The sequence below is a fragment of the Chelonia mydas genome, chromosome 10 (assembly GCF_015237465.2).
Source record: "Chelonia mydas isolate rCheMyd1 chromosome 10, rCheMyd1.pri.v2, whole genome shotgun sequence".
In the NCBI taxonomy this organism is placed as follows: Eukaryota; Metazoa; Chordata; order Testudines; family Cheloniidae; genus Chelonia; species Chelonia mydas.
In genome coordinates this window covers 37,770,510-37,785,064 of record NC_051250.2, presented here as the reverse complement: position 1 = coordinate 37,785,064, position 14,555 = coordinate 37,770,510, and the positions used below count along the sequence as shown (strand labels likewise).

Here is a 14,555-nt window from a genome sequence, read left to right as displayed (position 1 = left end):
GAGGGAAGCTTTAAAACACCCGCTCCGTGACTCACGCTGTCCCCCTGCCCATTGGAGCAGTCACCTGCCATTCAGGAAAAGCTGCGGGGCCATTGGGCAAAGTGTGGGGCTAGAAACAGGAGGGCAACCATCGATATTTAACGGGACAGGTCTAGGCACTTCACCCTTTCTCTGTTCCTTAAGTGTCCCTAGGATTCATCCCCAGCCTGCCTGGGTGATCTGGAGCCACACTGGGCCATAGATTAGGGTGCCCAGATAGCAAGTATGAAAAATCAGGACAGAGTGTGGGAGGTAATAGGCACCTATATAAGAAAAAGCCCAAATATCAGGACTATCCCTATAAAATCAGGACATCTGGTCACCCTACCCTGGATACAAGAGACAGCGGGTGGGTGAGGCGATATCTTTTATTGGACCAACGTCTGCTAGTGAGATACAAGCCCGGGGTAGCTAAAAGCCTTGTCTCTCACACCAGCAGAAGTTGGTTCAATAAATGATATTGTCTCACGCATTGTCTCCCTAATATCCTAGGTGAGGCCCAGATCCCAGCCGGGCGTGCTTGGTCCGAGGCAAGGCCTGCTGAAGCATCTCTGGGGTTACCCCTACCCATCCCAATTGGCCCTACTCCTTCAGTGGCAGTTGATGTTGCTCCATCCCTGGAGAGTAGAGAAGGCTGTTCCCAGCATCTGCTTCAGTGATCACAGTGGCCAAGAGTTGCAGTTTCTATGGATTGAAGCTCTGTGTGGAAGCATGGGACTGTTCTGAAAACAACAGTGTGGGGTTCTACAGTTGTATCACCCTGAAGCCCATATCAAACATGCTCCATTAGCAAATAAAAATTTTTCTATTCTATCTCCCAGCCCTCCAACCATCCAGTACTCACTGTAAAGCTGAACCTTATTTTAAATTTCACCCTTATTAGTAAAGATTTGGCAGGCTAAATTAAACCCTCAGTGAAGCTATGTAGCTCCATTATCTTTGAACAGGTATGGAAGAATATTCATGACTTACTCCCCTCTTACCCTGTGTCTTCTCTTTGGTACTGACCATAATAAGTAAAAACATGTCAATAGGAGCTGCAGGGGCAGCACTTGGGGTGGGGGTGGCTTGCAGAGCGGAGCCGGCTTGCAGAGTGGAGCCCTGGCTGCCCCTATGTGTAGGAGCCAGAGTGGGGCCATGCCGCTGTTTCCAGGAGCCACATGGAGTGGCCCCTGACCCTGCTCCCCAGCTGGAATGCTGGGGCAGGGCAAGCTCCAGACCTGCTCCCCAGTGCGAGTTTGAGAGACAGATTAAAACAGCTGGTGGTCCAGATGCAGTCCATAGTTTGCCCACCCCGGTCTAGTTCATATACATGCTGAGTGCAAAGTAGATTGCCTTTCCTCTGATCCCCAAATAGTACAAAAAGCCAGAGGTCTTATGACCAAATTCAGACGTGATGCCTTTTGTGATGTATATTAGATCCCCTTATGCATGCCCTAGCTATGCATAAGAGAGAGACCAAGCAAATTTGTGCTTAAAAAGATGTGGGTAGCACAGTGGCTAACTTTCCCCAACTGGTCCTTACATAGAAGAGGCCTTCCTGCAAAACATAGGATCTTCCTTCTGTGACAGGTTCGGTCACAGAGACCCCCTTGAGGCGGTCACCAGAGGAGCTGGAATTACTTCTGAGCCAGTCTTCTACTGCCAGCTTGGGACTCCAGAACCCTGCCTTGTTGAGCCAGACACGCTAGGTCTGCAGGTCTGGTCCATGCCGAGGTCTGGTCCACGCCCCCAAAGCTGCAGACTTTAACCAAAAACTGCTCAGCAAGTCACCTATCTCCAGCACCCAGACACCCAATGGGATCCAAACCCCAAATAAATCCATTTTACTCTGCATAAAGCTTATACAGGGTAAAGTCATAAATTGTCTACCCTCTATAACATTGATACAGAGATATGCACAGCTGTTTAATACCTGCGGGAGCAATCACTTACCCTGGGTTAATGAACAAACAAAAGTGATTTTATTAATTACAAAGAGTAGGATTTAAGTGGTTTCAAGTAATAACAGGCAGAACAAAGTAAGTAACCAAACAAAATAAAACAAAACATGCAAATCTAAGCCTAATACATTTAAGAAACTGAATACAGGTAAATCTCACCGTTGGAGATGTTCCAATAAGCTTCTTTCACAGACTAGACTCCTTCTTAGTCTGGGCCCAATCCTTTCCCTCGGTACAGTTCTTGTTAGTTTCAGCTCAGGTGGTAACTAGGGGATTTCTCATGACTGGCAGCCCCATTTGTTCTGTTCCACCCCCTTTTAGATCTTTAGCACAAGGCGGGAATCCTTTGTCTCTATCTGGATTCCCACCCTTCCTTCTAAATGGAAAAGCACCATGTTTAAGATGGATTCCAGTATCATGTGACATGTTCACATGTCCACCCCACTCTTTGTTGCCAACAGGTCAGCTGGGTGAACTCTCCCGTCCAGGAGATCTGACCCCCAGTCTTCCCTCAAAACCTGATCCATAGGTGAGGGGTCTGGCATTTTAGATGCAGATCCTTCACCCTCCTCCTGGGGAAAAGCCTTTCTACAAAAAGGTGGGCAAACCTTCCTTCCATCTGAACTTTCGTCTCTGGGCTCCCCTTGGGGACAGACACTCCTGTATACCCCAAAAGGGAAGGTGACTCTGATCCAGCTGTGGGCTCACATCTACCAGCTATGACAGACCCTTCACTGGCCAGCAAAATCCCTCTCCCTTTCACTCAGGTTGGGCTTGCTTCCAGCTTCTGAGCCCTTGGGGTCTCTTCCCACTGCAGCGGTCATCAGGACCCCAACCTCCATCTCCGGGATACATGTTTCTGTGCACCCCAGGGCAGGCCCCATCCCCTGCTGACCTGCAACTTCCTGGCAATCAGCAGCTAGGAAGGCCTCCCTGTTACAAGGTAGAACATCCCCCTCCCCCTGGAAGATGATCACAGGACAGGAGCTGGCTTTATCCAGCTCTTCCCGCTGGGACTTGCCTTGAGTCCTGGGGCTACAGGAACCAGTTACGACCATCCCTGCTGCTACCGAGGAATTAAAAAGACCATCTCCTGTTTCCTCAGCAGCATTTGTGACTTTACCCTCCCCTCTGGGGCTTTCAAGACAAGATTACTTCTTGCTGATAACAAACCCTGGAACAGATTCTGCCACATCAAAAAAATAATTCCCCAGTAGAAACGGTGCAAAAGTATGTGCCACCGCTGCAACAGTCAGTTCAGCTTCCAAATCACCAGTTCCATGTGTACCTTAGCTAAAGGTGCAAGGACTTTGTAACCTCCCACCAATTATAATTCTGCCATTTTTCCGGATCAGGTCTCTCCTGACCACAGAAACCTCTGCACCAGTGTCCCTTCAGCCTTGGAGCACTTTGCCATTAAGTTTAACAGCATGCATATGCTCACTACTTGGTTGTGTAGAAGCAACCTTTACAAATCCTGTGTGGAAAGAGGCAGTAGCCTGGGATATCCCTGTGCTCTGAGAAACAGCAGCTTCATGAGTTACCTGTTCCCACTCAGCCAAGGACATTTATTCCTCAGGTGTTCAGTGGACTTACAATGATAGCACCTTTTGGGCTCCTCTGCTTGTACAGGAGACTTGGGACGAGTAATAGGGAAATAGGGAGGTGAATGCCCAGCCTCCTTGTATTGAGGGGTAAAACGGTGATTCTGCTTTCCACGAACCGTCTACCCCTCTGCCAGTGGTTTATGTTTAATTGCAGCTTGTGACTGCTCGTAAGAGTCTGCAAATCCAGCCAATTTCCCCACTGCATACACCTTTTTGTCCCACAAATACTGTTCCTGAGTAATTAAATCTCACATTTTTTCAAACCTTGTAATGCCTTTTCCCCTCACCCACTTGTCTAATAAATCTCTCAATTCATTTACATAGGCCACATTACTTAATCCAGATCCCCTCTTAAGAGTCCTGAATTTAACCCTGTAGGTTTCAGGTGTAATCTGAAATAGTTTCAAAACCAGTTCCTTAATAAGATGCCTATTTATGACACTTCAAACAATGGTAAATTTGAGTATGTCCAGAGCTCTCCCAGTCAATTTTGCCACCGAAGTGGTCATCTTTTGATCTTCAGGAATCGCATGGAGAGTGCAGTCTCTCAAAGGTGATGAAATATTTGGCAATATCACTAGATTCATCATAGTGCAGGCATAATAATTCCCATTTGTGGATTTTTGGGGAAGTGAAACCAGCTGCTGAAGGGTTTTGTCTCTTCCACTTCATTACAGCCAGTTCATGCTTCTGGGTCTCAATTTGGGCCTGTATTTCTCTGTCTTAATTCCAGGGCTATCTGCCTCTCTCTTTCCTTCTCCTCCTGAGCATCTTGCTGTGCTAGGCTCTGGGCTTCAAGCTCTTTGTCTTTTTACTCCATGGCTCTTTTGTAAGCAGCTTCCTCCCTGGTTGCCTCTGCTTCTTTGAGCCTCATCTGAAACTCATGCTCTTTTGCCTTCTCTTCTTCTTCCAGTCTGGCCAGCTCTAGTTTGTAGCTGCCTCACTGGTAGTCATTTTCCTGCTTTCTTGTGCTTATTTCCCTCACCCGAAATAAACAAACAGAAAGTAACAAACCAGTAACCACTTTGTCTGTTCTCCAGCCACCACACTCAACTCACTTAAAATCACTACCAGTGTCTCAAGGCAATCAGCTGTGCACAGATCCTATTCGACTATGCCACTGTGACGTGTTCGGTCACAGAGGCCCCCTGGAGGCTGTCACCTGAAATGCTGGAATTACCTCTGAACCCGTTTTCCATTGTCAGCTTGGGACTCCAGATCCCTGCCTTTTGCACCAAACATGCTAGCCTGCTGCAACACAGACCCAAGTCTGGTTCACGCCCCCAAAGCTGCAGACTTTAACCAAAAACTACTCAGCAGATCACCTATCTCCAGCACCCAGCTCCCAATGGGATCCAAACCCCAAATAAATCCATTTTACTCTGTATACAGCTTATACAGGGTAAACTCAAATTGTCCGCCCTCTATAACACCGATATAGAGATATGCACAACTGTTTGCTCCCCCAGGTATTATGAACAAACAAAAAAGTGATCTTAATTATAAAAAGTAGGATTTAAGTGGTTTCAAGTAATAACAGACCGAACAAAGTAAGTAACCAAGCAAAATAAAACAAATACACGCAAGTCTAAGCCTAATACATTTAAGAAACTGAATGCAGGTAAATCTCACCCTCAGAGACGTTCCAATAAGCTTCTTACACAGACTAGACTCCTTCTTAGTCTGGGCCCAATCCTTTCCCCTGGTACAGTTCTTGTTAGTTCCAGCTCAGGTGGTAACAAGGGGATTTCTCATGACTGGCAGCCCCATTTGTTCTGTTCCACCCCCTTTTCGATCTTTGGCACGAGGCGGGAATCCTTTATCTCTCTCTTGGTTCCCACCCTTCCTTCTAAATGGAAAAGCCCCAGGTTTAAGATGGATTCCAGTATCATGTGACATGTTCACATGTCTGTGAGACTTTATTACTCACTGGCTGGCACCCACATATACAGGAAGGCTTACAAGTAAACAGAGCCATTTACAACCAATTGTTCTAGTTAATGGGAGCCACCAAGATTCCAAGCCACCATTAATGGACCACACTTTGCATAGTTACAATAGGACTTCACAGTAATACCTCATATTTCTAGCTTCAGATACTAGAATGATACATTCATACAAATAGGATGAACACACTGAGTAGATTATAAGCTTTGTAACGATACCTTACAGGAGACCTTTTGCGTAAAGCATATTCCAGTTACATGATATTTACACTCAGAAGCATATTTTCATAAAACATCACACCTTCCACTTTCACTTGTCAGTTAAAAAAAATAAACTGAAACAGCAGAGGGCAACTCTAAGATAGAGTTACTGTAAAGAATAGATTTGTAAGCATCCCCCTTCCCCACAAAAAGTGTCAGGGTCACATCCACTGGAAGATCCTCCCTACCCACCCACCCTAAATGCACACACAAAAGGCATACCTAGAATTGCTTCAGCTGTAGTTTAAACTAGGTTATTATCTGGCCATTAAATTCTCAGGCTTAGAAGTGCAGCCCCATCCCTGCTTTTGTAAAGAACATTTGATAGAGTAGGCAGGAGAGTAACTATATCACAAGGAACCTTGTTTCATATGAAAAACTACCTCAAAATGTAACTGTATCCATGCAGTAAGTCACAGGCAATTTTGTTGCTAAGATGCTGGAAGTAGTTTTGGTGGAAGCTTGTACCAGTGGGTTGCTTTAATGGAAGATCTTCCCTGTCCTCATCTACCTGAGCACTGCCTAGGCTTTTGTTATTTTTCCACATTGTTACTAGAATTCAGGTACCAGTGCAGTTACTACACAGGCTTGGTGCTTTATGCAGCCCCACCATCAAGTTAGCTGTCCTCTTCTCTTCTTTCTCTGCAATACCTGGTGGAGGCGCGTTTGCCTCTTTGGAAGACAAGGAAGCATTAAAAAAGGAAAAATATAAAAATTTTAGCTTTTATTTATATTCTCTTCCACCCTGCCCCAAAAAATAAAATCTGGAGCTTTTGTAATTTTTGTTCAGATGGTGTAAAACAAAATAATACCTCAATTACATGGCTCCACATTGTGAAACTGAGTAACTGCAGGTATGACATTAAGAACATAGGGTAGCAAGGATTAAGAGCAACAAGAAATGTCTTTATAGGGAGTCTGAACTTTTTTGTAGAATGGAACATAGTTTAAAGCACTTTTACACTGAGACATGCAGGAAAAATAATCCAAATTAACCATAAATGTGAATTTAAAGCATATTAAACCACATTAAGACCCTATATGGGCACTCACTTGGCATTAAAATGCCTTTAATTCAGTTTAACTTTATTCCTGAGAATTAAGCTAAACCAAATTAAGGCTATTTTAATTCCAAATGAGTGCCCACACAGGTGTTAATGTGATTGAATGAATGTGCTTTAGATTTACAATTTTATTTAATCTGGATTAATTTACCTAAATTCCTCTATCTAGACAAACCCTTAGTGACTCAGACATTTGACCTACCCCCATTCCGACCTGAACATTCCACCTCCCCTCTCAATCATCCAGCTTTGCTTAACATCCTGAGGCAACTACAACAATTGCTTATACGTGGGAAAAGTAATATTATGAAGGTAACATTCAACTGTCTTTAGTGTGATGTAGAGCAGGTGGAAAAAGAGGCAGTATCATGTAACCAGACAGCTCCTTGAGGCCTCTAGTTGTCCACAGAACACAGTGAAGGACTTATGTTGCTAAGACAGATAGGAGTGGGGAGGAGAGTTGCAAGATACAGAAATATCTTAAGGTGGTTCTCTCACCCACATCTTCTAGAAATAAGCGGTGAAAAATATTGGCTCCACTGTAATCAATGGGAATTTTGTCACTCACTTCAATGGAGCCAGGACTTCACCCCAAGAATTAAAATTGAGGACAAATCTCAATCGCATTTGTTTCCAATGGGAGCATCACCGGTCACTACCAAGTAAAAACTGGTTAAAACCCAAAACTTAATGAGAGACTGCAAGGCAGAAACTGCACATGTAACAAACAACTGACCATCAGTTAGACCAAGTATTAGTATGTATTTATGCACAATAAAAACTTTACAAGTTGAATTGGAAATTTAAACAGAGGAAGTTTAACAGCTTTTGTATATTATATTAAATAACCAAAACATCTTTTTCCAAAATTGGTAAAGAATAAATAATATAATTTACAATATGGTACAAAAAATCAGTAAGGACAGGCATTCTGCTTTATACATACACTATATATGTATATTTATAATCTATAAAACAAATTCACATCTCAAACAAGCCAAAAACCTTAGATGATATGGCTTAACTATTATTAAAAGAAACAGCAATAAATTTTGCTGCCAAACCAAAAGCTCTAAAGCCAGTTATCACGTTTCAGTAACTAATGATAACTTATTGCCGTAGTGCTTGCCAAGGTTTCACTTATTTAACATGTATAAATCACTGTGAACTCAGGAGATTTAAAGGTTTGAAAAGGTTAAAAAAGTGCAATACTTTCCTTACAAATGCATCTGACTTTTGAGCGTAAAAAAAAAAAAAAAAAAGCAACAGTAATTTACACTGCGGGATTGTAGTCAATAGATGAGCTTTCTTTGTAGATTATGTTTGATCCAAGCTATTTAATTCAATTTAGAAATATAAATAAGAAGGGTATGAAGGAAAAAGTTACACAATGCCATTTTAGAAAACAATTAAAATTCCTATACTTGGTAGATTTAGTGATGAAGGACAGACTGAATTGTTTGGCTGAGCAGAATCTGATGCCCTGGTAGGTGGCCTATTACTAAGCGCACAGGTACAAAAAAGGGCAGATATATTCTTTAGGAGATAATATTGCTTTATAACCAAACTACAATGACAAGTTTCATGTTTCCAACATCCCACTTTAGGGGATACAAAGAAACCAGTTACATCATTCCATGTATGCTCACAGGCTTGCCAAACAACTGAGGTCAAGAAAATAACTCTAAACTCTAAGTCAGAGCACGAGCTTTACAGGAACTTACATCAGAAGTGGAGGCCAGGTTGTCAATGTCCATTCCCCCCTCCCAGCCTCCTCACAGTGCCTCATGAAGATATGAAAATAACGGAGTAAGTGTTATTCCCCTGAAACAATCCTGCCTACAGCTGACTAGCAACATAGTTGAACATCTGTTCAGGAAAAGCTGAAATGGTTACCAAAGTTGTTCTGGTTACTTAGTCATGCTGGAGGACCTGAAATAGCCTAATTCAAATTTTATTTTTCTACTTTAAACAAGATGTTAGCTTTCCCCATGGCAGCCCTAAGTACAATCTCTTGAAGTCCAGAATACAAAGGGGCATCTGCTAGAGATCCACCAATTCCTAGAGAAAGGTACCTCCCAAGGTGTGTGTACAAGCAACTTCACGAAGACGGTAAGTTCTCTATTGATATGAATTTATCATTATGATCTAAGTTTGTTTTAAAATTTTCCCTGATGCCAAGAAACTTTGCTTTGCTTGGGTTTTGCTATTACGATGCAACGTGCAGGGTATCATAACATTCCTGAATCAGAGAACAGATATAGCAGGTGGGACTATTCTGTGTGCACTGAAAATATCAGGAAGAGAGGAGGGAAGGAAGGGGCCATGGAGACCATGGGGAGAGGAGAGGATGTTCAAATATGCGTTTATAAGAAGAATTTTTTAAAAGCCGATGCTAAGCACATTTTTACCATAAAATTTCTGGGTGCTGAAAGGTGGCTCTGCCTATTCTCCACATTTGCCTCCCCACCTAGTGCTCCTGATCTGCCTTGAGAAGTCCAGGATATTAAAATCTGCTGGCCTCATGGGCCATTACAAATATTGACTACACTGAGATTCATCCTGTAACAATTCTGTTCCTGTGGCAAGGTATATGGGCTGTAGACAGCTCCCTGCATTCTGGCGACAGACTCGTAAGTAGATACTGCTGAAATGTCATGCCCTTCACTTCCAACAGGGCTGGCATAATCTAGACCCGCTTATGGGAAGAGTGCTCACAAGATCAATGTGACATCCGTCCTATTATCAATATCTATTTTGGGGGGTGGGGGAAGGTTGAAGTAACCAAATATACTTGCCAGCATAAGGCTAGCTTCTCAAAATTTAAGACATAAAAACCAACTGAAGGTTCAGATTTGTTGCACTTGACTAAAACTGGTCACGCCTCCTCCTTCTACATGTGCTAAATGTCATTATGTTTTGGTAATCCAGACACATCTATACTAGGAAGCCTCTGTTAGTTAGCAGAAGTAATTCTGGAGAATTACAGATGGCATTACTAACATGGGTAGCCAAAACCTGGAGTTGCTGCTTTGAGAAAGACTAGACTAAAAGACATCTGAACTACAACAATCACTGGAAAGATTCAGACAGTGGGATTCTTGGGTTTAATGGAAATCCTGGTTTCTACCAAGTTTGAACCCTTCAGAAACAAATATACATGACTAGGTGTAGATTTGGCTGGCAACTTTAAACATGCTTGTGTTCTAAGACTGCATGAGACCCTGCAAACTGTGATAGGATTTTAGACTGCATGTTCTGAGAGGAAACACCCCAGGTGATCTATAGCCAAAGCAGGGAGTTAGCTTATTAGTATGAAATCTGCCCCCTTTAGTGTGCTGACCCACTGCTTGCTCGTGATGCAGGTCTGAGTCCCTGCTGGGAATACCCAATTGTATGAATGCTGTGTCTAACTGGGCAGGTGATTCCCACATCCAAGAGAAGAACGAAGCAACCAGACACAAGGCATCCTACAGCATGAATCAAAGGAGTGGCCTCCAAGTCTTAGGGAAGGAGGTAAATAAACCTGCTCTGGGTCACAGAGTATGAATATCAGAAAACTAGTTAAATTCTCTCTTAAAGCTAGAGAAGCACAAAGCAAAGAACATACCAACCAATATCAAAAATATCTAAACCGGGTGGGGGTAAAGTGACAGGGAACATCATATGCCCAATCAGTGCTTTGTGGGCAACATTTTAATAAGACTCCCAGTCAAATGCTTTGTAGGAGTAGGTAGAACTAAATCCAAAGCATAGAGCAAGTTGAGAAAATGAAGCCCTGGTAATGGCCTTAAGGATAGAGGGGTTTATGTTTTATTAATTAGCAAACAGCTATGTATATAAAAGTTTGAAGTTTATACAGGACTAGCTCCTGGGAGAGCTTCAGAGCTACCTAAAATAGTCAAGGGGAATCTTTTTACTAGAGGCTGCAGATAATGCTTTAAAAACAGGCACAGTAAAAGTATCTTTTTCAAGACTGATGGGAAAAGAAATAGGAGAAGGATGTATCCTGAGCTGTTAGAAACAAAAGGAAAACCATCTGTAAAGGAAGTAACGTTACCAGAACTCCTTTGGACCTACTGATATCAGGACTTGGGTCTTTCAGGCATTAAAACTCTATACCATAGAAATGCACAACAGCTTAGCTGGGAACTTCTGGACCCATCGTGCCAGGGAGGGACTACAATGAAAAATGATGCCCTGAGGTACACAGATCATCTAGGTAGGGCAGGACAGGGTGGAGAGGTCAGATTAAAATGAGACTTGACACCTCCCCTCCTCATTTGAAAAGACATAAGATTGCTGAAATCTAACTTAGTTTAAAAATATTATTTATATCTTTATATGAACATTATTCTTTCCTATCTCCTCTCCCATAAGAATCCCCAGTGAGATGCTGGATCTGGCATATATGTGGAGAAAGATGGTGATATACAGGTTTCCTAACAAAACCAAAACCTATTAAGACAAAGCTTTAAGAGTGATTCCAGGAAAACCCCTTTCTGCAGTGTTTCCTCTCCTGGAAAGTAACCATCTTCCAGGGAAACAAACTCCCATTGGTGGGGGATGACCCACTGCACTGTCCAATGCGATGAAGAATCCTATGTCAACCTACTAAAAGGAGCAAGTAGATTCAGTCAGAAGGATGGTGGCTGTGATGTAGGGTAGGATTTAAAAAACAAGAAAAATCCGCAGGGATCCACTGAATATGTAGGGGAGCCTACATCCTCCCCAAAACAAGTATGCAGGCATCTGCCCAACTGGAATGTTCAATATACAAGGTGTAGCCAAAGAAACAGAATGTTTTATAAAATGGCAGCACAAGCATTGCAGAGTAACGGTGCCTTTCAGGAGAGTGCAAGAAACGTCAGTTTGACTGATTCGACAATCTTGCCAAGCAGTATGTTTCAAGATATGAGTAGAAAAAGCATTTCCCTCTCTCTCCACTCCTCAATTTCAATGTGGATCCCAAATCATGGTATGTCTATCACCAAACAAAAAAAGATTCAAGTTGAAGAAGTTTCTAGTCATACTCTTGTCCAAGCTTCTTGCCTAGGCCATGCCAAAAGTACAAGTCCAGGACCACCTCAAACGCATTTATCCACCATCTTAGATCATTGATGCAGACATCACTCCCTGTAATAATGTTCCCCGTTACATTTTTCCCAGCATATTGCACATTCTAGGACTTGCAGATACTTCTTCAAAACTCTAAAGACAACGCTGCTCTTCTAGAAAGGTGTGCACCGGTCGACGGCATTTGGACTTCAGTTGCATATCCTCAACTTGCCTCTCAGATCTAGTACAATAAATTCCACTAAGCTGAACAGTCTCCACCAGCCTCCTAGTCTCTTATGCTCACTGCGAGAGGTCACCAGTTGGAGGGCCGCCTCCTCCTCCATCGAAGAGGATTTCCCTACGGGTTGGCTCAGGTATTGACAGCTCCTGGGCAAGATCGTTGAAACGAGATATGTAATCTATGCTGTTCTCATTCATCATGCAAGCCAGCTGGGAATCCACCACCTAGAAGACGGATAGGAAAAAAGGTCAGCAGAGGCTTGTCTCATTCATTTGGGTTAGAGAGAGTAACATCTGCCTGTGACTGCTAAGGGACCAAATAATACAAGCTGAGATCAGGGCCACATAGGAAAATATAAGATTTTCACCTCCAATTCATCTGTTCCAATGCAGCCCAGCTCAGCAGTTAACTGCTGGCTCTTCAGTGGCCTCTCTGAAATGAATTAGTAGCCTCAGTCCAATTTTAGCTGACAAGTGTCCACTTCACAAAAAATTTCAGATTGGTATGTCTGTGGCCACCTTAACCAAGAGCTTAAGAATGAATGGGACATGCCAACACACCCTCCAGATCAGCAGTGAGATGCACTGGCAGAGTGATGTGGGGTAAGCTTGCGCAACTGCTCCCTGCACTGTACCTGTTCCATACATAAAGACGACTTCCTTCTGCAGGACCCTTGATGACAGACCTTTCAGAACACTGTTTTTGTTAAGACTATTATTAAACTGTTGTGGCAGGCTCCCCCCGCAAAAAACATGACAGCTTGCCTAAAGTAATGGCTCACATATCACCTTCTCTCTGAAGGGAATGTTAACCAGATGACTACACTGGGTCAGTCAAATTCTATCCAAGTACAATGCTATGAGCTCTGAGTTAACATAGGCTTGATTCACTCCAGCAAAAACTGGCAGTCTTTGCTGACAGAAAGTTGGACTGGAGGCTGCAGTCGCATAAAGGCGCTCACTCCCTCACCTCCCTATCCAGAGTGGAGGCATAGTTATAACAGCCAGTGATGTATACTGCATCAGCATAGTCCTGCTGCAGCTCCATGGATCAGGGTACAGAGAACAGCTGGACTAGAACTCCCTGTATGCTGAGTTCAAAGCATATAATCTATAGCAGCGTTTCTCAAACTGGAGTCCTCACTGATCAACTCCTCCCCAACCCTCCCTCAACTCCTCCCCCTTCCTCCCAGTGCCTCCTGCACACCAGGGAATAGCTGTTCAGCAGCATGCAGGAGGTGCTGAGAGGGAGGGGGAGGCGCGGGGATGAGACATGCTCAGGGGAGGGGACAGAATCATGTCCTGGGGCATCCAGCTGCGCTGATCAACTCCTCCCTCTCCCTCTCAGTGCCTCCCTCATGCCACGGAACAGCTGTTCCCTGGTGTGCAGGAGGTGCTAGGAGGGAGGGGGAGAAATGGGGCACATTCAGGGGAGGGAGCAGAAGAAGGCAGAGAGGAGGTGGGGTCTTGGGGGAAGGCGTGCAGTGGGCATGAGGCCTGGGACTGAGCCGGGGACTTGGGGGTCCCCGAAAAATTTTAAATCAAAATGGGGGTCCCTTGGGTTGCTAAAGTTTGAGAACTGCTGATCTATAAAATTGACCTGATCTCCACCAGCCAGTGAGGCAGAAGTCATAAGGTTGCTCACAAGAGTTTCACACAGCAACTCATGCAGAACATACCACCAGTTCATTCTGCATCTTCCGTGTAAATCTGTTTCTCTGCTCTGTTAAATGTAAAGCCTGGCATCTGCCATAAGTATCCAGAGGAAATATAATGAGTAACATGAACAATACTATTAAAAAGGGAAGCAAGGAGGCCCATTCAATGGTAATTATTTCAAGTGCAAATACAGCCTGATGTGATTTGACCACATACCTCTGCTACATCTGCCAGAGAGCGAGACACAAAAGAGTCCCGTGAGTTTCCATCCAGCAGGCTGGGTCCCAATAAGGAGGTGCCACTAGCAGTTCCAACAGGAGTTGGCAACATTTTCCGGCCCTTCTCGGGGGAGATGAAACTTGCTGCATAGAGAGGAAAAGCATAAGAACATAAGAATAACCCTACTGGGTCAGACCCAGGGTCCATCTAGCCCAGTATCCTGTCTTCCAACAGTGGCCAGTGTCAGGTGCCCCAGAGGGAATGAACAGAACAGGTAATTATCAAGTGATCCATCCACTGTTGCTCATTCTCAGCTTCTGGCAAACAGAGGCTAGGGACACCATTCCTGCCCATTCTGCCTAATAGCCATTGATGGACCTATCCTCCATGAATTTATCTAGTTCTTTTTTTACCTCTGTTATGGTCTTGGCCTTCACAATATCCTCTGGCAAGGAGTTCCACAGGTTGACTGTGTTGTTTGAAGAAATACTTCCTTTTATGTGTTTTAAACTGACTGCC

General features: G+C 43.7%; 1 protein-coding gene across 3 annotated transcripts in view; it reads right to left on the bottom strand.

Annotated features, from left to right (window-relative positions):
* Positions 1-7,602: 7,602 nt before the first annotated feature.
* The window catches only part of CRAMP1 (cramped chromatin regulator homolog 1), a 109,037-nt gene continuing 102,084 nt past the window's right edge, over positions 7,603-14,555 (bottom strand). For 2 of the 3 annotated variants that reach the window (XM_027834814.3, XM_037910191.2), the window contains 2 exons: positions 14,034-14,179; positions 7,603-12,383 (listed from right to left, as the gene is read on the bottom strand). In XM_027834814.3, coding sequence (XP_027690615.2) covers positions 12,219-12,383; positions 14,034-14,179 — 311 coding nt within the window. In that variant the 3' untranslated portion in view covers positions 7,603-12,218. Of the gene's footprint in view, positions 12,384-14,033; positions 14,180-14,555 lie in introns of those variants that run through there. The other variant, XM_043524735.1, reaches the window with a different exon arrangement.